Source organism: Anabrus simplex, chromosome 1 (genome assembly GCF_040414725.1).
Source record: "Anabrus simplex isolate iqAnaSimp1 chromosome 1, ASM4041472v1, whole genome shotgun sequence".
NCBI classification, from domain to species: Eukaryota; Metazoa; Arthropoda; class Insecta; order Orthoptera; family Tettigoniidae; genus Anabrus; species Anabrus simplex.
In genome coordinates, this window is record NC_090265.1 from 1,169,675,246 (window position 1) to 1,169,702,461 (window position 27,216).

At 38.1% G+C, this 27,216-nt stretch overlaps 1 protein-coding gene across 3 annotated transcripts in view; it reads right to left on the bottom strand.

The window, feature by feature from the left end:
- LOC136858151 (uncharacterized) overlaps positions 1-27,216 on the bottom strand; it is a 271,168-nt gene that overhangs the window by 50,583 nt on the left and 193,369 nt on the right. For 2 of the 3 annotated variants that reach the window (XM_067137479.2, XM_067137478.2), the window contains exon 7: positions 26,569-26,668. The exons of the other annotated variant lie outside the window; for it this stretch is intronic. In XM_067137479.2, the coding sequence (XP_066993580.2) occupies positions 26,569-26,668 (100 nt within the window). The remainder of the gene's footprint in view (positions 1-26,568; positions 26,669-27,216) is intronic. 3 annotated transcript variants of the gene reach the window in all.

Here is a 27,216-nt window from a genome sequence, read left to right on the forward strand (position 1 = left end):
CAGCAGGTCGTTATGATACTTAGGTTCCAAAATGAGTAAAAAATAAGTAAGTAAATAAATGCGATGTAAATTTTAATCTTATACCGGTTGTATAGTATTATTTGAAGTAATTCCACATACTGTATATGAGTTGACTATGTTTGAAAGTATTATAAGTAGAATTTTGTAAACAATATAAATTTATTAAGGATGAGGTGTGTGTTTAATAGAAAAAATTGTTAGCATAAATTGTATAATATTGTATTCTAGGAAAATTTTCTTCTTCTTCTGTTAATTTAAAATTTAGTGCTGACAATGTATTTTAGTGTACTATTTGCCACCGAGGTAGACACCTCATTTGCAAATAAAGAGATTTTGATTTTGATGTATACCTTGCCACAAGTATGGGGAATTTTGTACACCGCAGGGTGTAATAGTGGGAACAATTTGTCCTTGTTTTTACCTAAACTGTGAGCAATATTGGTGATGGTGCCAAACATGGTTTTGATATTGTGCTTGCGAAGGACCTTGGCAATTCGGTCTGTGGTTTAGTGGATATAACTCGTACTTATCTTGAGCGGGCTCCAAGAAACAATAGTATAATGTACAGCATTTCGGAGGTACAAAACTTTTGTTTCATTGACATTGAATCAGAAAGAGATGAGATATACACAGTGGAAATGCAATACTTCAATTGCTTTATTGTCCTTCTCATGAGTACACAGTATATGAAGTGAAATCAACAACTTCAAAACCCATTGAATGACTGGATCATTGGAAAAAAAATGGATGCGAAAATTAACGGAGAACGTTATTGTTGGGCTCTTTGATCCTCCTTAAAGCCAACATGTAAGATAGATGTACTTACACCTGGCAGTGGTCGTAGTTAAGAATAAATTACCGCTGGTATGCTAGCATTTAGAAAATATGGTTCAGGTATTTTTATTTTTTGGGAGTATTGCTTCATTTCTTCTTTTTAATCACCTCTATCATGCAGGGAAATTTACATTGTTGAGAGGTATGTGTGTTTGTCAACAAGGCGCGAGTCACACAGCATCACAGAGAGTAGTGCAATGCGTTTTGTCTAATGCCTGCACATTTGCAAAATAACCACATAATTGAACTTGTCGCTTGATTCTTAGTTGTTCTATTGGATGAAATTAGTTCAGCCCCATTATTTTTTATTATTATTATTATTATTATTATTATTATTATTATTATTATTATTTTGTTATTTGCTTTACGTCGCACCGACACAGATAGACAGTCCCATTTAAGAAACGAAAGTTGCTACCGGTTTCTCAGTGTGAATGAAACAAATTGGACAGTATTTTATGAGTCTCTAAATACAATTTAAGAATTTGAAAACAGAATATTCATATCTTTAACTGATCCTAAGAAGTTTAAGGTGAACAACTTAGCTGAATAGATGTATTTATTTTGGATTCTATGTTATGCAAATGTATATGTGCTCATATTCTACTCTGAATGTATGGTATTTGTATAATAATGGGCAATATATATTGAACCCATGGCCTTTGAGTCATAAGGAGCCAGAGTCCTAAAGTCATTACATGAGGTCCCCATATAAATTACAAGCCATGAGTTCTAGCTACATTTTTTATCTCTGACCAGAGACGGCATGTGGAGAAACACGTGGTGATTCATGTCACCCGCACGTGTAGAATGTGCAGGGATATGTCGGGACTATTTTTCTTCTTTTTTTTCTTTTTTTTTTTTTGCTAGGGGCTTTACGTCGCACCGACACAGATAGGTTTTATGGGATAGGAAAGGCCTAGGAGTTGGAAGGAAGCGGCCGTGGCCTTAATTAAGGTACAGCCCCAGCATTTGCCTGGTGTGAAAATGGGAAACCACGGAAAACCATCTTCAGGGCTGCCAATAGTGGGATTCGAACCTACTATTTTTCTAATAAAAAGTACATTTTAAGAAGAGTTGGCAACGAAACTGCCATAGTAAACGTCAGGAAATTGTAAGTGAAACAAAATGGTTATTAAAGGTAAAGACATTAGACCGCTAAATAGCTCCAGATGGAAATTTGTCGAAAGACGCGCCTGTTCATTCGAACTCTGTTACATTGATCAAATATAGTGTCTAGCTTATAAGGTAATTTAACAATTCCGTTGGTTTAGATAAACACTTAACACCGCTACTAAACTAAAAAAACTGTGTCACGTAAGTCTGTAAATTTTTGGCAGTAAATGCAGATGGCATGAGAGTGGGAGTAAATGTTATAAAAGAACGATGTGCCATTTTGCAACCCCGCATTGTGTTCAGAGAATTTGAAGTGACTACTCAGAAGATCAGAAAAAATTGGCTGTGTATATGAAGTTCCCACTGGAAGGGCAGTTTGGCCAAAGGTGGCTATATAATATCACCTCCACGTGGAGAAAGATTGTCAGTCAAGTTGAGGGTATTCCCATGTGGAACCGTCAGGTAAATTCATATCAAGGCAACAGACGGTCATTGTAATGCCAAAGTCCTGCAATTAAATTAACCAATACTTATTTATTTAACCCTGTTTGCGTGTGCAGATCGGTGTTTTGACGAACGTGTTCAGTTCGCGAAGAAGAGAACGTGTGAAGGGCATTTTTTTGTTTATGTCATTATGTTATTATTTTCATGATAACAAAGACAGAGAAGGGAAAAATATGTTTTGTAAAGCCACTATCTGTTGAGATGGCTAAATAAAGAATAAAATAGGCTGGTGTGCCTGTTCTGATGAGAGATGACGTACGACTACAGGTATGTGAATTACAACCTTTATAAAGTGCTTTTATTTATTTCACGACGTCACCTTTTTTTTTGTGTGTATCTGTGACGCATTTTGGTCACTCTTTTATTTCGTAAAAATGTCAGGAATATGACAAAAGGTCATTTCTTTTAATGTTTCTTGGATAATCAGGAAGTTACAAAACTAGCATGTGAAGTGTTGTATAGTAGTAAAATTGATGGTTGAGAAACGAATGTAATGTCTAAAGCAAAGTATCATTTCCGTACGTTTATTTTTCTATGTTTGTGGTTTGCCAAAGTAAAGACATTAATTTATCATAAAATTCTGTTTACTGTAAGGATGAAATTCACGTAAGTGTAAATCTGGGGTTTATCATTCAGAGCGAGTGCGCGGTAATTGTGGACTGTCAGCGGGCGCAGAAGGCACACCGTTGTGTTCGGCAGCGTAAATATTGTAACAGGAAGTTACGAGGCGAGACTGGTAAAATTTGTTACAGGGGATTGCTATTCCAAAGCCTGTTGAAATCTGTATAGAATTGATGAGAGGAAAACAGAAAAATTTTGTAAGTTGTGAGTTTCGGTTTGGAAATATTATCTCAGATAATGCGAGGAGTGATGGTTGTCACACAGTGTTTTATGTAGCAGCATTGTAGGTGACCCAAGAGAGATATTCCATATTATTGTCGTGTAGAGAATTTGTGGTAGCGAGTGTTTGAAGTCTTGCGAAAATGGGAAGGAAGGAAGGAATGTGGATCAGGTCGTTAAAATTTTGTAGTGCTGATGCCGGGATTTTCAGTGTAGAAAAGCCAAGGAGCTATTTTGTATAATTTAATGAGATGGAAATAGGGTCAATCCATAGCTAGGATTCCACGTGAAACCGTAGGACTGTGATGGATGAGAATATTTGAGTGACGTTTTAAATTAAATCTCTTCGCATAATCTATGTGGGTCAAGAATTATAGTTCATGTGAATTGCCAGTGAGGCGAGGTTTCTGTTTGATACAAGTTCAGATGGCATGTGTGTTTTGTTCAGAGATAACGGGGGAGATCTTGTGTTTCCGTTATTCCAGCCAGCTGTTAGGTGGTCGAGCCAGCTTACTGCTAGAAAGAAACTGTAACCGAGATTTATCATTTGCAGTAAAATGTTTGGAATTTGATTTCGTTATTTAGAAGAAACTCGTTTTAGTAGAAACTTGAATTCATTATCGAAGCGACGGAAATGAGTATGAGGTGTTGGAAATAACCATTTTCAGGGATGTCAATTTGAGAATCGGTAGTGATGTTGTCTGATGCTGTTGAGGGTTATACAAAGTTTTATTTGAATGTCATAATACCTGTCAATCCATAGAGTTTGTGATGGGTGATGTGTTGTGTTGTTGTTGGTTCCCAAGGCACAATGTAGGTTTTGTGATAGGAGGTCATGCTTGTGGAGCACACTGAGGTACAGTAGTCCATCCATCCTAGAGTTGGGGGAGGTGCATTACTACATTTCAGTCTCATCAATCTGAAACGATATCGAAGGAGGTGCCAGAATTAGTCCAAGGGATAACCATAGGCGTTATAAGTGATGTGACATGGGTTGTTTTATTTTGCGTTGTGTGTAAATTTATGCAGATTATAGAATTTAATGTGAGGATTATCCTAGCTGATGTACCCGTGCTTCGCTACGGAATTCTAAATTTTATACAGAATTCTAGGTTAGGTAGTGTAAACATTGTGAGCAAGATTGTATTAAGTTGCATATCTCTTAACGTTGCCCTAGAAGCACGACGGGCAAGTCACCAACGTCTTTTCTCATATTAAGACTGGGTTAGGGAATTTTCATTGTAATGGTAGGCCACCTTGCCTACCCTCAGTCACAATCAGGTTGGGGAGTTTTCATTATAATGGCAGACACTCACTCTCCGCCTGCCTTTTTTTTTTTTTTTTGCTAGGGGCTTTACGTCGCACCGACACAGATAGGTCTTATGGTGATGATGGGATAGGAAAGGCCTAGGAGTTGGAAGGAAGCAGCCGTGGCCTTAATTAAGGTACAGCCCCAGCATTTGCCTGGTGTGAAAATGGGAAACCACGGAAAACCATTTTCACCGCCTGCCTTTATAGATTCTCAGAAAGACTCTCTTAGTGGTTTTCCCAACTGAAATGAACATGGGTCATTACAATGACGTCGGTAGGAATGGCGCAATTAAAAGCAATGCCTTCATATGAAATACTCGATCAAATGAAAAACCACACATTTTTTCACTTTTAACGAACAGTACTATGCAGCAGAACTAACAGTCCAAAGCTACAGAGCTGGAATGACCAAGACGCTAGACATCCGTGATCCATGAACAATCTTCGTCCTTTTTTCGGCGTGTGTGTGTGTGTTCAAGTAGTAGATAGTCCCAGGGTAAAAACTATGCCCTTTTACCTATCGGCTTCCTGGGAGTACCCGATGAGTCGAAAAATCTCAATTCACTACACTGGCGGGGAAAAGAACTATCTGACGTGGAGGCAATTTTCCCTCCAAGCCAGAGAAGAAACCACATCTTCGCTGCTAATTTGGAATAAAATTAATGTGGATTTAATGAAAGTGAAGAGGAAGAAGCCTTTTCTAAGAAACGGCTCTTTTTAAGGTTGAATTTTGAGTTATTTAGTTAATTCTGGTACTATAATTTGGAATAGGACTAAACTGTAATTCCAGACCAGTTCATACTACTACTACTACTACTAACTGAGCCTCTGACTTAAGTGTGCACACTGCTCATTCAAAACAGCGCGTCAGAGTAGGTATCGAATAGCTGGCATACTATGATGAACCAGTATGTTACATAACAACAGTATAAGAAAATGTATGAACCAGAGGATCGGCATGCTAAAGAAGAAAGTTATCTATCTCCTCAGCTGTTTCCCGCCAATATTCAGTTAGGCTGTTATACTCGGTATGCAGCAGTAATCCCATCTATCGGAGTTGAATGTCAGCATAAGAGACAAAGTACATTACAACAAACAACGGTCAGTGTAATGTTATTGTTGATCTATGTTACGCGTTTTCGATATTGTAGGCCGTCACATTATTAATTGTCTTCTGGTTCTGAAATACCACTCTTATCATAGTCAGTACGGTAAAACTGAATAAAACATAAATGATCGGAAATTATATTCTCTATAACTTTTGTTATTTAGTACTTTTCCATAGGACCAAGAACATAGGTATTTAAAAATTAAATTTTAGGTGCCTTCCCCGAAACTACCATTTCACCCAGGGTGAATAACATTGTTTATAGCTTAAACTGTAGTTTCTTATTCCCCGACTCTATATACCGATTTTCATTAAATTCTGTTTACCAATTTTGCCGGGGCTCGGTGTTGATATGGACTTAGCAACTAAAATCCAAATTCATGAATATCTCTCTTATCATAGCCGGTATGGTAAAAATGCATAAGACGTAAATGATCAGAAATTTAATTCTACATAACTTTAGTTGTGTAGTATTTATCGATATGACCGCTAATAATATAAATATTTGAGAATTGAATTTTAGGCCTTCCCCTAAACTACCATTTCACTCAGCGTGAATAAAATAATTTATAGCCTAGATTGTAGCGGCTCATCCCCCGACTCTACATACCAATTTTTATTAAATTCTCTTCAGCTGTTTTCTCGTGATGCGTGTATATACATACATACATACATACATACAGACATACATTACGGAAAAGTAAAAACTGCATTTTCTTGTTACTGTGGACATAAGCGATACAGAAATACCATTCTTTTCAAATTCAGAGCAATGTACAGACAAAACTCTTATTTTATATATATAGATAGTACTTTATGACAATGTATCCAGTTTTCCAGCGGTGATGAAGAAAAGTATGAGCATAAAACAATATTAGATCAAGATTTTGTCCGGGGTAGATAAAATTTGTTGTTAATTAGGATAATGAAACTACTTCATTCATTAATTTATTTAATTCAGTGAAATTTATTTGAGAATTAGCTTAAAATCAAGTGCCTAACTTGAAAATGTACTCTGGAAATCTTAGTTTTATTTGCTGGGAAATTTCAACTTATTAATGTAACAATTAAAGGGCCAAGTCTGATGGCAAAGGGACTTTACTGCCACAATTGTTGTAAGCGTTTGTTGTTGTTGTTGTTGTTATTGTTTATTTTGATTTGTTGAGCATCAGATGTGCAGGAGATTTATTAATGTGGAAACCTTGGTCATCAACTACTGTAACTTAATTGTGTTCAGCCTTCAGCTTAGAAATTTGGATGGTCACAGGGTCATCAACTTCAGTGACTTAGATTAGGGCCATCTGCCATCATAGCATCATTTTCCTTGTGGTCATCATCCACAATGGCTTTAACGTAAATCACAAAGTTAGATGTTGGTCCATGACATAGTCGCAGGTCACATTGATTCAATTAAGGGGCCATGCCGTATCACCACTGCGTGGCACATACCGATTGGACTGCCTTAATTATACCAAGAATCCAGAGCTCATGCTACAGGGGCTGGATCATCACGAATCATTATGGTAGTACATACAGTCTCCCATGGAAACCAATCTTAAGAATCTCCAGACTTTCATTATTTCATTCTTAAATTAAGACAGTGGTTTCTAGAAAGGATGCCCCTCAGGCATCGTTATTATTGTAATTTTTTTAAATAGACAAAACTGAGTTCATTGTTTAGGGATAATGTCACAAGTTTCTTCAATCTCATCGTCAATAATGAATAAATATAAATTTCTTTTGACTCAACTCCTGTCATTTCGTAGATAGTTTAAATTACTGAAACCCGCCTCTTAGCTAAGCAAGTGACGAAGAACCCATAGACGACACAAGAGAAAGATCTCATGCCGATTTGCTAATATGTACAGTAGACCTGGGATTTTAAGGCAAATGCCTACTTCGTTCCTTACGAAATAACATGATTTTTAAAAAATATGTTGACGTTTCATGATAAATACCTTACATTAACAGAGTTTTATAGTGCCCTAAAATGCCTATTTGGACCTTTAGAGCCTATTTTACTATTTTAGTGCCTAAAAATGCCCATTTTCTACATTTAAAATAAAATTCAACTTCTATAATTTTTACAATCACACAATGGACATCCTGGAACGAGCAGAACAGGAGAGGGTGGGTTTTTCACAGAAATGTGCTCTTCCCAGACAACTGTCACCAAAGGAATGCTGAGTGAAGGGTGGAGGTGGAGGATTAGCTCAGAAGAACAACGAGCAGGTAGTAAAGGACGTACTGTGTCGAGTGACGGGGTGAGAGGGGGGAGATTATCTAGGAAGAACAAGGAGCAGGTAGTAAGAAGGGACATTCTGTGTCAAGTCTCCAGTGAAAGAACATTTGTTTAAGTGAATATAGTTCATCATGCCTAAAACAAAATCATCTAAGAGTGCACTTATACAACAATGGCTTGTACAATTTCCAGGGATGACTTTTGATGGCAAGATTATTTTCTGCCAGTACTGCAATAAACAGGTATGTACATATATCGTAAATTTCATATTAATCTAAAACTAAGGTTTTGATATTGGCTCCTCTAATTAATTGTAGAGACCTAGTCCAGACGACCTGGGTTCGATTTCTAGTACCGGCAGTAATTTAGAAATCTATGAGGTCTGGAACGGTGTTGACCCAGCATCGTGAGGACAATTGAGAAGCTACAGTGGGCAGGGGTCACGGAGGCAAGGCAATACGGCTGAGGGATGTATCGTGCTGACCACACTCCACCCATTATCTGCAGGCCATGAACTGGGCAGCAACCGTTATTGAAAGCCAAGGCCCTTCGGGGACTGTAGTGTTCTTGTTCTTAATTAACTTTAGAGTAATAATGGCTTAATTTAAATAGTACAAAGTTACAAATTTTATTCAATAGCTCACCTTTTCTATTCCTCATCTTAGTCTCTAATTGACATCACTTTATTGTGTTTTAGATTTCACATGAGAAAAAATGCCACCTTCAGCAGCATGCAGATACTGCCAGTCACAAAGCGAAAGCAGCCATGAAAAGTAACATTAGACAGACTCTGCTCACACAAACTATATCTCCTACAACCCATAATGGTTTCTATGCTGATATGTGTAGAGCCCTAGTTGCAGCAAATATCCCCTGGAATGCTGTGCATAATCCGGTTTTCAGAGATTTTTTAGAGAAATACACCAAGCAGCACATCCCATCAGCATCTACATTAAAGAAGAACTACTTAGATATTTGTTACAATGAGGTCATTTTGTCAATCAGGGAGGATATTGGGGAGTCTTGCATATGGTTGTGTGTGGACGAAACCACCGACTCTGTGGGCAGGTACATTGTTAACCTTATAGTAGGAAAACTGGAACCCAATCAGGCATCTACCGCTCACCTTCTTTGCTCTAAACAGCTTGAGAAAGTCAATAGTCAAAGCACTGCATACTTCATCAACAAGGGGTTGCAATTTTTGTATCCTGGGAGTGTTGATGATTCTAAAGTCCTTCTCCTTGTCTCCGATGCTGCTTCCTACATGACTGCCACTGCACCTCTCCTCAAAACTTTCTATCCTTCTTTAATTCATGTTACTTGCATGGCCCATGCCTTGCATAGACTCGCAGAAACAGTTAGGGCCGAGTTTCCTGCAGTAAATACTCTCATTTCAACAATGAAGAAAGTGTTCTGTAAGGCTCCATCAAGAATAGCCATCTTTCGAGAGAAAATCCCCTCTATTCCCCTTCCACCACAGCCAATCATCACCCGTTGGGGTTCCTGGATGGAAGCTGCCCTGTATTATGCAGATCATCTTGAGGAAATCAAGACTGTGATAGACAATTTGCCTTTAACGGACAACTCTGCATGTGTGTCGTCTGTCAAAGAGCTGTTAAATGATTGTTCCAGTGTTCAGAGAGACATTGCGTATATTCAGGCAAATTTTTTATTTCTTCCAGTCACCATTACAAAAATGGAGGAAAAAGGAAACAGTCTCAAACAGCAATTTTCTGTAATTGAGGAAGCTGAGAATAACATACAAAGTGCTAGGGGCAAGGTAGGGGACAAAATAAGAGACAAGTGGTCTAGTGTACTGCAGAAGAACTCAGGTTATTCAGTGCTGAAAAGGGTACCTCAGGTAATGGATGGGGAAAAGGTAGACTTACCAAGTGAAATTGAATTGAAAAATGTAGATAAATTTTCCTATGCCCCTCTAACATCTGTGAGTGTGGAGCGCACTTTTTCTGCTTTCAAAATGATTTTAACAGACAAAAGACACAGCCTGACTGTGGAAAATTTGGAGAAGATTATTGTTATGTACTGTAAAGCAAACTACGAATGAAAGTACTGTAGGAATGTTCCTCACAAATAATAAACACATACTCCATTCGCGTTTATGCCGTTATTGGATGCCTACAGTGCTGTAATTGTGTACAGTGATTTTAGTATTAAGGTTTTAGATCAGTACTGATAATGGTATATCATATAATCCATAACTTTTTTTGTCACATTACTTTTTATATTGTTTTTGATAAATGTCTTTTTTATTATGTCTTAATTTTGCAGTTATTTCGGTTAAGAATAGGGATACCACGTTTGTTAAAGTAAAAAAGTATCACGTTACAGTTTAAGTGTATATTGTAATATTTTAAACTCTATTTCCTGCCTATCCACACATTTTTAAAACATATTTTAAGTGCCTGTTTTCTCTTTTAAAAGCCTATTTACTTGTTTTAAAAGCCTATTTTAGGCGCCTAAAACTAATTTTTTTAGAGCCTAAAATCCCAGATCTACTAATATATAAGGAAGGTATCCTATGAAGGACCTTAAAGGGTTCAATATATCTGTCCATATACTTTTGACATAGTTCAATTTTTTTTAGCAACAGTAATAAAAAAACAAATATGTGTTTTGTCATTGTTTTCAGAAGGTAGGCAGATGTGAAAAGAGAGGAGATAAAAGGCAAGACTATTAACCAAATCATTATCTTTAATGTTCTAAAATGGTAAAAGGTTGTAATATTATACATGTGAAGGATTAAAAAAAAAATTGTATGTGGTCTTAGGTTGAAGACATTTCCATAACGGGACGTGAGAATAATCAGTCAATGGTTCTTCAAGGTTAAATAAAAACTACATGTGAACTCTTTCTTCTTCTAAAAGAAGAACTTGTAAATATTTTTCAGAACACAGAAGGTATGTGTAGTAGAATATGAGCGGACTGATTGTTTTAAGATATTAAATTAATAATAATAATAATGCTATTTGCTTTACGTCCCACTAACTACTTTTTCGGTCTTCGGAGACGATGAGGTACCGAAATTTAGTCCCGCAGGAGTTCTTTTACGTGCCAGTAAGTCTACCGACATAAGACTGACGTATTTGAGCACCTTCAAATACCACCGGACTGAGCCAGGACTGAACCTGCCAAGTTGGGGTCAGAAGGCCAACGCCTCTACCGTCTGAGCCACTAAGCCCGGCTGGGGAGATATTAAATTATTTATTATTGTGAGTTATATATGTAAGAAGTTACTTTAAAACCTAGCTATGATTTTGAAGGGATTCACAGGTATACAAGTCAGCCTATGATTCACCTATTGTGGTATATGTATTCATGCTCGATTCATTATATTTTTTAATATTTCAGTAATAAAAATGTTAGCTCAGGCAGGAGCGTAGAGATAACAATAAGCATGAATAGACACTAAGACAAAGAATTAAATTATTTAGACATAAGCGATTAATTAAAATCCATAATTTTGATAATCTGATCTTGGGACATCTGAATAATACACACCATGTCATAAAGTGCGCATTAGAAAGAGACGTTCAGATTGAACATATTCATGTGTGTTTAGTGTTGCAGCAATAGGACTGGAAGCAAGAACCACAGGATTATGGATCTACAGTCCAAAAGCAGGTGCTGGGATCTGACCATCACGGAAGTCTACCAGGAGAGGATGTCGAACTGAGAACCAATTAATATGGACCTCCCGACATGAACAAAGGCATTCCTAAGGACAGAGATTGAGTATGACTATATTTTATAGCATGGCATGCAGCGTGATGGATTTTATTTTTAAAATACATTAATCTGTAAATAATAAATACTAGGTTTTAGAGTAAATGTGCCTATAACCCTATGACATGAGTGTAGCTTTTAGTATCAAATCTGAGTGATTTAAATTTGTATAAATATGCACAGATTTTTACTGGAGTTCATTCTTTTATTTTGGGTTTTCACTGTATATGTTTGTAGTTAGACTTTCGATTCACAGTAGTGAGTGCCGGTAGTTTCTAGGGGAATATTTATGTGGGATGGACTGATACTCAACTTCATGAGTATGAAATGCATGTGAATATGTTTAATGTAGAAAAGTCCTTTTTGCTGAATGTTGTGATGGAGAGATTCTTCAGAGTTTTGAACCACGACCCCCATTAATAGTTAAGTGCCCATCTTAGGGATGACCAATTTCTTGTGCTACCTTATTGTTTCTGTCTTGTGAGAGTCAGCTGTATGAGGAAGAATTAGGTTGTCAAAGGAGAAGTGGAGTTTGTGAAGCCAGGACTCCTGGTATGGAATATGAAATCCATGTAATGGATAAGAATCTTCAGTGCCTCGTTGAATTGCGTGCGTTCATTGATGAATTATGTGTTGAGTGAGTGGAGGCCCAAAAGAGAATATGAGATTTAAAGATATATTTTTAAGAAAAGGGCTATATTTTCCCAGATAGCATTGTATGTGCACAGCAAGCCCTCAGACAGCAGAGAAGTGAACGATCCCTTCCTTAGGGTAAAGCAAGTGTTATTTATTGTTGACTTACATGGCAAGGGATGTGCCACATACTTCATGGACATTTAGAATTGTTTCATTGTGGAATGTAAATCCTTTTCTTAGTCTAATTCAATTAAAGACAGGATAGGAAGATAAGTGATGGATACCCCTTTGAAATACTTTTAGTAGGGATTTCAGCCCCCATCTTCAATTGCCAGAGACAGTGTGTTTGAATCTCGATGACAGATGCATTTAGTGGGATCACCCATAAGGAATACCTCACAGCTGTATTCATTGTATATATTTTTCCATGTGTGAATGATATGTTCATGGATGACACTAGTTTTGCCTAGTGGCTACTTGTTTTGTTTGTTGATATATCTCGGTTCATCTCTGACCTGCGGTATTTGGTAATTGTGTATTGTTTATTTAGAAATATTCTAGTGTATTCCAGAGGGAAGCATGTGAAATAGCATAGACCTCACTCAGACTTGTTTTTTGTCTTATTTGTAATATAATCTCACTGTAAAAGGGATTGCTTGATTGATTTGCTTCCGCACGCTCATGATCATGAGAAAGACATCCTTGATAGTTGTATTCTGTCTTGTCTTCATCAAATATAATTCACGAAGTATTATTTTGCGTCATGACTATGATATTCACTGGTATTCATTTGGGGGTTATTTTATTTCATTTTCCATCATCATCAAAAGATAATAAATGTTTTATTTTAGCAGACATTTGAATCGCATTCGTTGTAGTTGGCCGCAACCCTTCTCCTGCCCTCGAAGTTCAGAATACCATCCATCGCAAGGACTGTACATGGCCCTGAGCCAATTTAGGTGCACTTAAGCGGGCAGAGTGATGGATGCAATATGGAGTGAGGGCATATGACACTGATGATTGTAATTCGGCTGTCAGATGGGGATGTTGAGCCTTGATCAGACCCTGTGGTGCTTTTCGACAGGAGTCGGCTATGTGCCAGCACCAGGTTTCACCCTTTCCATTCCTACTATCATTTACCATGTCATTCATTTAATCTCACTAATGCCTCTGAGCAAGGCTATGAAAATTTACTTCATACCTGACACCTTAGAGAAAGGGGACAACAGTTGGATATACGAGGACGGTTTGAAAAGTTCTCGGAATCACCGCTAAATGTCAGTGCTAGAGCAACAAGGTTCCCGCGCAATAAACACACATCCTTTATGAGTGAACACGTGGCGCGTCAGTGCTCTAGCTGCAGGAGTGTGGTAGTGACAATTCTTTGTTGTTGTTCCCGCGTAGTGATTTGTGACAATGGAAAAACTGAGATTCGAGCAGTGATTAAATACTTTGTAAAGAAAGGTATGAAAGCAAAGGAAATTCATACCAACTTTCAGAACACACTGGGGGACTCTGCTCCTTCATTTTCAACTGTTGCCAAGTGGACCAGCAAGTTTAAATTTGGTCGGGAGAGCTTGGATGATGATCCGCGTAGTGGACGGCCAAAAAGTGTTACGACCCCAGAATTTATCGCAAAAGTGCATAAAATGGTCATGGAGGATCGTCGACTGAAAGTGCGGGAGATTGCTGAAGCTGTAGGGATGTCTTCTGAATGGGTATATTATATTTTAACCGAAGAACTGGGAATGAAAAAATTATCCGCAAGATGGGTGCCGCGGCTCTTGACATTGGACAATAAACGCACCAGATTGGAAATGTCCGAACAAAGCCTGGCCCGTTTTCAGTGCAACCAACAAGATTTTTTGTGCCGGTTTGTGACTACAGATGAAACTTGGGCCCACTACTATACCCCAGAGACAAAACAGCAGTCAAAGCAGTGGAAACATGCTGATTCACCACCACCAAAGAAAGCAAAGGCAGTGCATTCGCCTGGAAAGGTCATTGCCTCAGTTTTCTGGGATGCAAAAGGCATTCTGCTGATAGATTATCTTCCTACTGGCCAAACAATTACGGGGCAATACTATGCAAACCTCCTAGACCAACTACAGGAAAAGATACGCGAAACAAGGCCTGGTTTGGCAAGGAAAAAGGTAATCTTTCATCAGGACAACGTTCCGCCGCACACAAGTGTTATTGCCATGGCAAAACTTGAACTGGGATACGAATTGTTGCCACATCCATCTTATTCACCTGATTTGGCACCAATCAGACTTTCATCTATTCCCCAAGCTGAAAATTTTCCTCAGTGGATGTTGATTTTCTACAAGGGAAGAACTGACAGCTGAATTGGAGAGGTATTTTGCAGGCCTGGAGGAATCTCATTTTCGAGATGGGATCAAGGCACTGGAACATCGCTGGACCAAATGCATTAGTCTACAGGGAGACTATGTTGAAAAATAAAAGCAGTTCCACCGAGGTAAGATACTTAATTTTAGTACATTACGAGAACTTTTCAAACCACCTACGTACAACAAGAACAAGGAATATACATATAAATAAGAATTACACATATCGTCCATCAAGTTGTGCGGCGAAGTCCAACATATTCAGACTAGTTTCCTGACATCCTCCCGTCCCAGGTTGACTTTGAAGGAGATGACCAGCTGAACCGATCAACAAAGCGTTTGCCCATCAGCGGTGCGGTGTATGACAGTTCTTATCCTAATGTCCCTCGCCTCCTGCAGTGCTTCAGTCCTAGCTTTCTTCTACGAGTGTCTGGGGCGCAGATTCTCTTGTTGCAGAACAACATCACCAGGACAGGATTCAATACATTTTCTGTGGGGTAAATCACCTTCATGGTTCTAGCAAGTACTCTTTTGTCCACCATTTCCAAAAAGCACCGATAAGTTTCTGGTTTAAACAAAACTCCTTGGTCAGGTTTTGATACACTGTGGGATTGGATTCCATGGCTATGGTAACGAGGCTCTCCCCAACTAGAAAATGTGCTGGAGTCGGTGCTGAACAATCTTCTACTTGAGTAACAGGCCTTGAGTTGACATTGGTTTCAATGTTAATTAGCATGGTGTTCAACTGCTCCCCTGAAAGTCTAGCCTGCCCAGAATCTTTCGCAGAGATTGCTTTACAGTGCCCACCATTCTTTTCAACCATCCTCCCAACCAAGCCGTTTGTGCTGCTATGAACTTCCAGACAATGCTATTATGGGCGAGGAACAGGTGCATTCGGTAACCAGTCCGGGTTTTCCATATTTTAGTCAGTCTGTGTGTGCAACATGGAAGATTGTTGCATACATAAATAATCATTATCGACCGTTATGCCTTACAGTGTTCAGTCTGCAAGCCTCTATGAATTTACTAAACGTCACCACAGTCCTCAATTAGTTCTATACCTCTTATCTTAAAATCGTTAGAAACTGAGTCTAACCATCGTCGTCTTGGTCTCCCTCTACTTCTCTTAACCTCCATAACAGACTCCATTGTTCTCCTAGGTAACCTACCGTCCTCCATTCGCCTCACATGACCCCACCATCAAAGCTGGTTTATGCGTACAGCTTCACCCATCAAGATCATTACTAATTTAGCCTTTATCTTCTCATTCTCAGTACCCTCCTGCCATTGTTCCCACCTGTTTGTACCAGTAATCATTCTCGCTACTTTCATGTTTGTTATTTCTAAATTATGAATAAGATATCCTGAGTCCATCCAGCTTTCGCTCCCGTAACGCAAAGTTTGTCTGAAAACAGACCGATGTAAAGATAGTAACTGCGAGCTCACTGCATTAGCTTTACTACACCTTGATTCAATCTCACTATATCACCATTCTGGGAGAACACACAACCTAAATACTTAACATTATCTACTTGTTCCAGCTTTGTATCACCAATCTGATATTCAATTCTGCTGAATTTCTTACATAATGACATCAATTTAGTCTTCGAAAGACTCATTTTCATACCATACTCATTGCACCTATTTTCAAGTTCCAAAATATTAGACTGCAGGCTTTTGGCACAATCTGCCATTAAGACCAAGTCATCAGCATAGGCCAGACTGCTTACTACATTTCCACCAAACTGAATACCTTCCTGTCACTTTATACCTTTCAGCAGATGATCCATGTAAACTACGAACAGCAAAGGTGAAGGATTACAGCCTTGTCTAACCCCTGTAAGTACCCTGAACCAAGAACTCATTCTACCATCAATTCTCACCGAAGCCCCATTGTCAACATAAATGCCTTTGATTGATTTTAATAATCTACCCTTAATTCCGTAGTCACCCAGTATGGCAAACATCTCTTCCCTCGGTACCCTGTCATATGCTTTCTCTAGAACTACGAAACATGAACACAACTGTCTATTCTTCTTGTAACATTTTGCAATTACCTGGTGCATACTGAAAATCTGATCCTGACAGCCCCTCTGTGGACTGAAAACACACTGGTTTTCATCCAACTTCCTCTCAACCACCAATTGCACCCTTCCTTCCAAGGTGCCAGTGAATATTTTGCCTCGATAGTTGTTGCAATCCTTCCTGTTCCCTTGCTTATAGATAAGTGCAATGGCTGCTTTTGTCCAATCTGAATGTACCTTACCAACATTCTATGCTAATATTATTATTCTAAGAATCCATTTCATCCCTGCCTTCCCACTATACTTCACCATTTCAGGTCTAATTTCATCTATTCCTGCTGCTTTATGACAATGGAGTTTATTTACCTTCCTTTCCACTTCCTCAAGCATAATTTCACCAACACAATTTTCCTCCTCACCATGAGCTTGGTTATTCACGACACCACCAGGAAAATTTCCTTTAACATTGAGAAGTTTTTCTAAAATTCCCTCCACCTGCTCAATGATTCCCTGGATTTATTATAAGTTTATCTGAACCAAAACACTGTTCATTTCTTTTTTCCCCTCCCTTCCTACGATTCTTTATTACTGTCCAGAAAGGTTTCCCTGCTACTTAACCTAGCCTTTCCAGGTTATTACCAAAATCTTCTCAGGACTTCTTTTTGGATTCAACAACTATTTGTTTTGTTCTGTATCTTTCATCTAGTACAATTCCCTGTCTGCCTCGGCCCTTGTTTGGAGCCATTTCTGATACGCCTTCTTTTTACGTTTACAACTTGCTCTCACTTAATCATTCCACCACGATGTTAGCTTTTTTCCATCATTACACACAGTCGTTCCTAGGCATTCCCTTGCTGTTTCTTCTACAGCATCCCTGTATGCCACCCATTCTCTTTCTACATCCTGAACCTGCTTACTGTCCACTGTTCAAAACTTCTCACTAATCACATCCATGTATTTCTGTCCGATTTCCTTGTCCTGGAGATACTCTACCCTTATTAATTTGCGGACAGATTTCACTTTCTCTATCCTAGGTGTAGAGATAATTAGTTCACTACAGATCAGATAGTGGACTGTATCATCAAAAAATTCCCCCAAAAAACCTGTACATTCCTAACAGACTTCCTGAATTCGAAGTCGGTTAAGATATTGTGTATGGACCTGGTACCCCTAGCCTCCCATGTGTAGCAAGCCTTATGCTTGAAGAATGTATTCGTAACTGCTAAACCCATACTAATACAAAAGTCCAGCAAACCCTCTCCATTCCCATTAGCTTCCATATTATCTTCCCCACATTTACCAATCACCCTCTCTTATCCTTCAGTTCTATTTCCAGTCTCGTACTAAAAGCACCCATTAGCACTATCTTATCCTTGCTATTGACCCTGACTACGATGTCACTCAATGCTTCATAAAAATTGTCAATTTCATCCTCATTTGCACCCTCACATGGTGAATACTGAACCATACTGTCCGTGGTGAGAAAGATGATATTTAGCACAATTATAGTATTACACAATGGGACACAATGATTATTGGCACGAAGCCCTATTGGGCGCAAGAGCTGGGCTGTAGTCCGCTACAATGGGTGTGGCATCGTATGTGTGTGAGAGAGAATTTTGTCAAAGTAGGACAGGAATATGTGAATTTTGTTTGGGGAACCACAAAACAGGTTTGTCACTTCTAGGGAATCGAGCCATATCTACTCTCCCTGAGGGTTCTTAGAGAAGAGAAGACGATAGTAATGATCCTCAGAATTTTTGAAACATTATGATGTGTCTTATGACAGTAATAAGTAGTGAATTCTATAATACAGCATTAGCGTGCACACAGTGGGAAACAATCAAGTACCCACATACCAATCTTAAGAGTGTTTCCTGGTGAGTCCCATACTGTGGCTTGCCTTGATGGTCCCTGTAAGAACTGGGTGATCTGGAGGGAGGTATCTCATTCTGTAGCAAGATTTACTTCTGTGCGTGTCATGAGTATGTGCGTTTATTAGAGAAATTGCAAAACTTTGCATAGGACAAAGACTCTGCTTACTTTAGTGTGGCTGCATACAGATTTATTCGGCTGATATGTCATTTATAAAGTTATTAGAGACGAGTTCAATCGAACGATTACATTCAGACACTTTACAGTGTGATCGTGAGTATATAACTATTTGACCAGAGATAATGCTGTATGCATAGACTTCATTATAGAAGCGGTATGGGCAAACCATGTAAATATAAAACAATGTGAGGTATAGCAGGAGATATACACATGAGCAATTAATATTATTACCGCTAGAATAATCTGTGTGTGTAGTTGAGCAGGAGGTAATAACAATTTTGTTCAACAGACTACAGTATACAGTTGAAGTTATTCCATACGCAAGTTCGCGTGGGGTTAAGCAGTCAACGGAGAACAATGATAATTAGTTTTGCAGATCGCCATTAACTGATCTTATGCCTGTGAGAGTGAATAGGAGTATCTGTAGCACAGTGCTATCAACCTATTAGGCATTTCACTGCAGTGAAAATCTGTGTCGATTTCAAGAGCTGATAAAATACGAGACCTTCCTACCTTTACCTCAAGAAGATGACCTCACATTGGAGCCATCCTTGGAGACGGGATCAAGAGGATCAACCCAGGACGACATCTTCATCATGATGGACTAAAAAGGTGTAGCATGTCCAGACAGAGGAAGCAAAGGGGTCATCAGCCATGAGATAAGTGGACAGGCTTTTGGCATGTGTTAGGGATAGTAATGATTTCGCAGATAGCTGTTTACAGTACTTAATTATGCAGATAAGATGTCAGTTAAGCCCCTCTGGCATCCTTGTAATAGACTTAAGATGTTGATTAAGCCCTACTGATGAACAGTTAATTTCCACAGGACTATTGCATTTGGGAATTGTATTGTTACCTATGATTTACGGGAAATGAGGGAAATAGGTATAATGTAGAATTGTCACTAGGGTAATATTGCAGTTTATTCTTTATGCATGTTAATATAATCAGTTGAACCATAACTGTCTTCAAAATGGAAAGTTCTGCTACTTTAAGTAGTAAAAATATTAGTTAATTTAATGTCAGGATTTGCACGATTTTGCATGCATGATTTTCAGTGACTTGGGCTATGCTGTGTGCAGGCTGTTGCAACGTCGAAACAGAAGGATTATCTACATTTCCGACAGAGTTTTCCACTACTATGCACTCAAATTGAACCTGGGACTTAAGGACGAAATGTTACGCAGTGTGGAAGATAATCCATACCGTTTATGATGAATGGAAGCTTGAAAGCACTGTTATTTAATGAAATAGACCCGAGAAGGGGTCAGGCGCTTAAGCCTTTATATTTATGAAAAATAATAATCCCTTGTGTGTCAGGGAATGGCTTTGCTAGCCCATGTATACCTGCTCTTGTAGGAGCAGAAGATTTGAAGTCCCCTTCTTGTCGAGACGGCGTCAGCTGAGTGTGGAACTCGGTCAAGTAGAAGTGTTTGTTTACAAATTTTTTTGTTGGTCGAGGCAAACTTCTCACTCCACTGCCCCAGCAGTCAATGACACAGCCGACATACCAGGCAGGGGAGACCCTTCATTCAAGAAGTTTGCATGTGAAACATTTGCTTTCCCTTTTTATGTGCTTTTATTTCAGGTGACAGATTTGGATGTCTTTCTGTGTGCATCATTGTGTGTTCTTATTTGTATTGATTACGTGTGTTGTATTGTCTTATGTTTGTCATTTAGAAAGTGATGTAACATGCAAGTTACTAGTGGTTGAGGATACAAACCCATCTTTGTTCATGGGGTCAGGGTCACAGTAATCTCAGTGATTTTGGTGGGAATAATTAAATCCTGTTTTATGTACATTTGTATATACATCCCGTACGCGAGGGGATTTACTAGTGTTAATTATAAGTCTGAAGCGCTACTAGTCCTAACACTACAACGTATTTAATTTATGCCATGGTGTTGCACACCTAGGGCCTGTTCACATTTATCATAGATCTCAGAATTTAAAGCAATATCTCGTCAACGAAATGTGTTGTTTATTTAAATGCCACCTATTGGCATTTACCACACCTGCTTTTCAGTGCATTGTATTACGTAAATTGAGTTTTCAACATCTTTTACTTTGTGCTTTCTTTTATTAAATTCTTATATCACAAGTTGTTCCTCATTTACTCACAAATCAACGCAAATTCCTGTCCAATTAGATCTTTAAGATCCTTTTAGTTATATATTTGAGGCCACAGGACTGTACATGAGCTTTTCGGCTGTTGGTGGTCCAATCAGGACAGAAATAATAGGTAAGTTATAGAACCCCCATACCCATCTGACTTACCCATTCATTTAGGCTCTTATAGGGTATAATACACTGAGAGAATTCCTCCAACTGGCAAATCTACCCACATCATTCGCTCATTTACGTGCCTAACAGAAACAATGTTGCATGCAATAGTATTCCTGATAAACAGCCCTACCCCAGACTCTGCCCTTCCCTTTTTAATACCCGTCAAGTACACATTATAATCTCCTATCTCTTCCTCGTTATCTCCCCTTACCTGAATATCACTTACTCCTAGCACATCCAGATGCATCCTCTTTGCTGACTCAGCCAGTTCTACTTTCTTTCCCCCATAAGCCCCATTAATATTTGTAGCTCCCCACGAAATTCCATTTCATTCGCCAAGTTGTTTCCAAGGAGTCCCTCACCTGTCAAATTGGAGTGGAACTCTGTTACTCCCATAGGTCCGAGGCTTGCTTAAAATGTTCTAAGCTTGGTAAATTCGTGAAGCAGGATGCTCCCCTACTTACACAAAGTCCAAGTGAGGATCTCTTCTCTAAAGGGTCAGGGACCACGATGGATTGTATAGTCCTAACCGCCGGAGCACAAAGAAGGCCATGACTCAGAATATGTCCGAAATGCCCACTTCCATTCCATAGCAACTGGTATCCCGACTCTCAGGACCACTTACTAGGCCACTCAGCATTGCCCATGGTTCACCAACTAGGACGTTACTACAGTAATCCACACCATGAATGTCTAAATAAATTGTATGAGGTAGGCTGCGTCTTCCAGAGAATCTAAGTGCTATGAGAAATTTATCTGTACTCATATCTGTACAGAAATCCTGGTGTAAAGCTCAAGTGGTAGCACATGTAAAGAGATAGATGTATATTTTGTTGATCTCTCTCCCCACCTTTATATAGAGTGATCCAGAACTCAGGTTACGGCAAATGGTTTCGTAGATTTTGTGCGACTGTAGTGTAGGAGTATGTATCATCAACTGAGAAGATGACAATGTACTGGTTTCACTCAGAAAGTGCTACATGTCAGAGACAAGAACATGGTGGCCATCAATAGATTCAGATTAAACAGTGGCATAACCTTTCCAAATAGTATATGCCTATCCTCAATAAACTCAATGTATGCAATTACTCAAGAATCCAATTTCATCACTATTGATTGCAGTCAGCAATGAAGATTTTTTTAAATTTTTAAATTTTTTTTTGCTAGTTGTTTTACGTCGCACCGACACAGATAGGTCTTATGGCGACGATGGGACAGGGAAGGGCTAGGAGTTGGAAGGAAGCGGCCGTGGCCTTAATTAAGGTACAGCCCCAGCATTTGCCTGGTGTGAAAATGGGAAACCACGGAAAACCATTTTCAGGGCTGCCGACAGTGGGGTTCGAACCTACTATCTCCCGAATACTGCAGCAATGAAGAAATACAGTATATGTACTGTTTTAGTAATATGACGTGCAATGAAGTGCTGCTGTCATCAATCTCCTTTTGTGCAGAAAGTCGTGAAATTATCATGATGCACTTGAAAAATTTAGTGGGTTTCTTTACTGTGTGGTACAGCACAAGATTACTTAAAATCATTTTTTGAAAATGTACAGGCAGTAACTGGTAACTTATGTGTTGCTCTTGAAGGAATACAGAAGTTGTAGTTGCCAGTCGTGCTTCGTCTTCCTATTGTGATGCATGTTACAACAATTATAATACCATGTACTCGATTCAAACTTTACTTAGCACTTGAAAATGTGTTTGAAAATCCTTCACGACAAGATAACCCGCTAGATTTTCTGGGATTTCAGGATCAAAAATTATGTTGTGAATAAGAGAGAAAATAATATTACTCATAAGTTTACGTAATTGTATATTGGCAAACATATTTATACAAAACAATAACAAGAACTATATATATTTAGAATTACATATATCGTTCACGAGGTTGCATGGCAAAGTCCAACATATTCAGACTAGTTTCCTAACAGTTTATAAATGCATCCAATGTCGTAGCATTTGTTTCTGCTACAACAGTTGTCTACATAGCACAAGTGTACATTTGTCTCTTCTCAAGCATGTTCACTAGTTTGTTGTATTATCCTATTACAGTGCTGAAGTTGAGAGAAGAGTGACCTAGTTTTTTTTTTTTTTTTAACTACTGCTGGCCATGCAATTATACACCTTGCATATTTGTCTTGTTGATTGGGCTATGCCCATATGAATTGCTTAATGGGGTACATCATGGATTTTGATCAAAATTATTCAAACTGCATTCTGTACAAGTGTAACAATTTGATTTTACAGTTGGTTTGTTATTCAGCCTGTCACTATTTTACAGTTACTGCCAGTAGAATTTCAGACCTCTACTAACACAGAAGTACACCCTTTTCATGGCAGAAAAACCTCTGTGTATTAACTAACCAAGAAATCTCTACATTGATGTGCTCCTTCCTTTCTACTGAGCTTGTACTCTGGGACTAAGAAATGTTCAGCCAATCACTTTTACTTTGTATAAAGAAGTATACATTTATTAATTTCCATACATACCTTTTTCTGGATATCATCAGAAAATTCCCTGAATACCCACCCAACCTGTACAGATTTCACGAATTCAATGTTAACTATGTAGTCGATTGTAGACCTGAGGGTAGAGCTACCCTCCCAATTAGAAGCAAAAACTCCTCATTAATCCACTTGACTCATTTGACGTGGCATTCATGCTAGAGTTGGCTAGGCCTTCAACTCAAGTGATGAGACATTTTAGTCCCATGCCAAGTCATATGTACCAGCTTAATATTTTACCACCCCTGCAAGGGTTTCCCTTTTGCAAACTTCTATGAATAGAACAGGAATGTGGCTTGTTTACAGCTTTCCTTCTAAGAACTTGTACCATCATTTATTGCCCAATTGTAGCCACTGAAAGCACCAATATTTCATCGGGTGTCAGTCAGTCTCTCAGCCATTGCTCCATGCGTAGTAAAGGTCAGTAATACGAATGCTATTGCTGTGTTATTTGAAAGTGTTTAGACAATGATTCAGAGGACAGTGGTGGCAATTATGATAATATTTAAGGAGATATTTTATGTGAAAGTGGGAGTTCATCTGATACGAATGACTGTGAATTCGTACCTAAAGCTGTGTGTGCGAAAGCAAAACATAGTGACTGGGTGTGGGTTAGTAATCACTTCACAGACTCTCCAGGGGTATCAGGAGAACTGAGAGACAAATATTTAGATAATTCTGTGTCCGAGTTGTCTGTATTTTTGGAGATTATGGACCCGATGTTTTTCCAGATTGTGCAGTAAACAAATATTTACACTATGGAACAATTATCGGACCCACACGGAAAAAGATGGTGACAGTGGTTTAACACTAATGAGGATGAAATTAAGGCCTACTTTGCTTTCTGTATTCTCATTAATGTACGCCTTGCATCCAATTATATTGGAGCAAAGATACATGTATTAAGACCCCAAAAGAAGTGTGAAATGCTTCTACATACTGTATACTCGAATGTTTCAAGATTTAGAACACAAAATCTTCATTCTGACATCATTATTGGTTGAATATAATTATTTTGAATGTGTCACCAATAACTATGCGTCAAAATTTGGCTTGCTGTTCCATTTATGTCATCGCGGTACACTGTAGTTCTGACTGGGTGGGTTATTCTTACGTGCTTTAATGGCGATTTAAATCTGATTTCTGAGCTAGCGCACGTGCGACCATTAAACTTGAGGTGATTGGGTTAATGATGAATAGTTTTGCAGCAACTATTGCCACATTACCACTAAAATTTTAAACCAATTACATTCCTTTTAACTCCAACCTTCTCATATCCTTCTGATATATAATCAACCACTTTGCAGTTTCAAGCAATTAGTTTAAATCCATACAACTGCAACACAAAAGGGATCATTAAAGAGAATGCAATATTGAATAATCTCTGTAACCATCATCCATGACTGCCATGGCCTACTCTACTACTCACAAACCTAGTGAGATTGATTTCTTTGCAAGCAGTTGACTTCAACAAAATTACCTATGCATATTGCTCACACTACAGCAGCTACATCAGAAGAGGAGGTAACCTTAACAAAACCAAAGAGCAAGGATTGCAAAAACAAAAGGACAGTTCAGCACAGGATGTACTATAACGGCAATACGTACAACAGAATACTAGGTAGAATTTCTTATGTTTTCTACTAGTGATTTTGCGCATCATCAATATTCTAATGTGCAATTTGATCTTTGATACAAAATTTGGCTGAAGAAAGGTATGAGTAGAACTGAGTAAATAAAGTTTCAACTCCATCCTCTGCATTCCTTCACATGAGGAATATACTGACCTGCGACAATCCTAGTCTAAATTCCAGTGATCATGTAATCTACACACGTCACTTATTCATTTGCCTTACAGAAACTATGTAGTGTTCTATGGTTTTTCCGGAAGAGTACTATTATTTTCTGCTCCTAACTCAGATCTTTTGACACATCTTAACAAAATCTTTTAACCTTGTACTTCTACTCTTTTCTTCTCTTACTTGAAGATCATGAATACCTAAACATCCATTATTGCTGTCTTTTTTTTTTTTTTTTTTTTTTTTTTTTTTTTTTTTTACAATGGACACCCTCTTAAGCAGCCTACTTGGAATCAAACTGTTCATCGAATAATGAAATGGCCAGTTAAATGACAATATTAAAACAAACAGCCTATCTAGTAAGTTATAGAACTACAATTTAGGATATTTCACCACACTTTAAATTTATTGCACAGATTCTCCATTATCTAAATGTTTTCGTGCATTAAGTTTCCACTGTAAGTTCCGTTTTTTTTTTACCTGCACTCATTTTACAATCACTAAAATAGTACACATGCTTACTGCACTGAATAAATGAACAAGTGACTAAAAATGGCATTCATTATTGTAAGCAATAAGCAATATAAAACAAGTTGCATCTGTCTGGCTGCTAGCAACCATTGGAAACCAGAAGTGATCTTCTTCATCAGGTCAACCGGTTAAGAGGGCGTTCACTCTATACTGCTCTAGGCGAATTTTTCTGAAGAAGGGTGCTGGCTACTCACACATAATCCTAATGAACTTTTAATTTAGGGTCCACCAGAGGATTGGATAGTCCTAGCTCTCTGAGCACAAGAAGGGCTGTTACACAGAATATGTCTGATGTCTGCTCCTATTCTCTATTAACTGTTTCTTGACTTTCCAGGCCATTAAGTCATTCAGCTGCAACCCATTTTTCACACAGTAGGATGTAACTATAGGAACCTACACCATGAAGCATATGAAAGAAGGAATAGGAAAATGAAATGATATAAAATGAAATAAAATAAAAGTGCAAAAGCAAAAATGCTACTTAGTTATGAACTCAGACTATTGACATTAATGCCCAGAAACTTAACTATTATACTAGAGGTGTTTCATATTTTTAGTTCTGATATGTCATAGTGAAAGCTCACCAAATTTGGTGCTTGGAATCCTGAAGCTCGACATGTTAACTCCCAATATCACTGAATTAGTGTCAACTTAGTTACTCACCATTTTCAGGTGTAATGAGCCCATGTCTAATAAGGAAGTCAATGACAACAGGACAACTAGTTGTTTTAAAACCTGGAGATAACACCTTCTCAATGATTTCCTAAGAAAAAACAAGAAAAGTTGTTAACAGAGCATAAATTAATTGCACTTCAATAACAATACCTACATAATAAAGTTGGCACCTGCAAGACTCAACTGGATGATACTGTGCATCACTTGACCACGTGCAAAATTGATTTTATTTAGATTATTGCTCTATCTAGTATCTAAAAGTGTAAACTTTATATAGTTTATTGTTTGGACTTTCTTCAATGTGATTTCACAGGAAATGAATTTTGAACAAATGCCACCAATGAATTAAAGTTTTGCATCAAGTGACTAACTGGCATTTCTGAGTTTGAATTATGCACCAAAATTGCAGGCATTTGTGAACGAGGTTTGTAGACTGATATGATCAATAAAAAACATGATGTGGTATTTGACAGAATATTATACTGTACTTAAATGAACAATAAAGTTTGGTAAAATGTGCCATATTCTACATATTCTACACTGCACTGAACTTTTTAAAGTAAAATTTAATCACTATATGACAATTTTGTTGGTTAAGTGATAAAAACAAAAAAGCTAAATGAACTGTAATAAAGC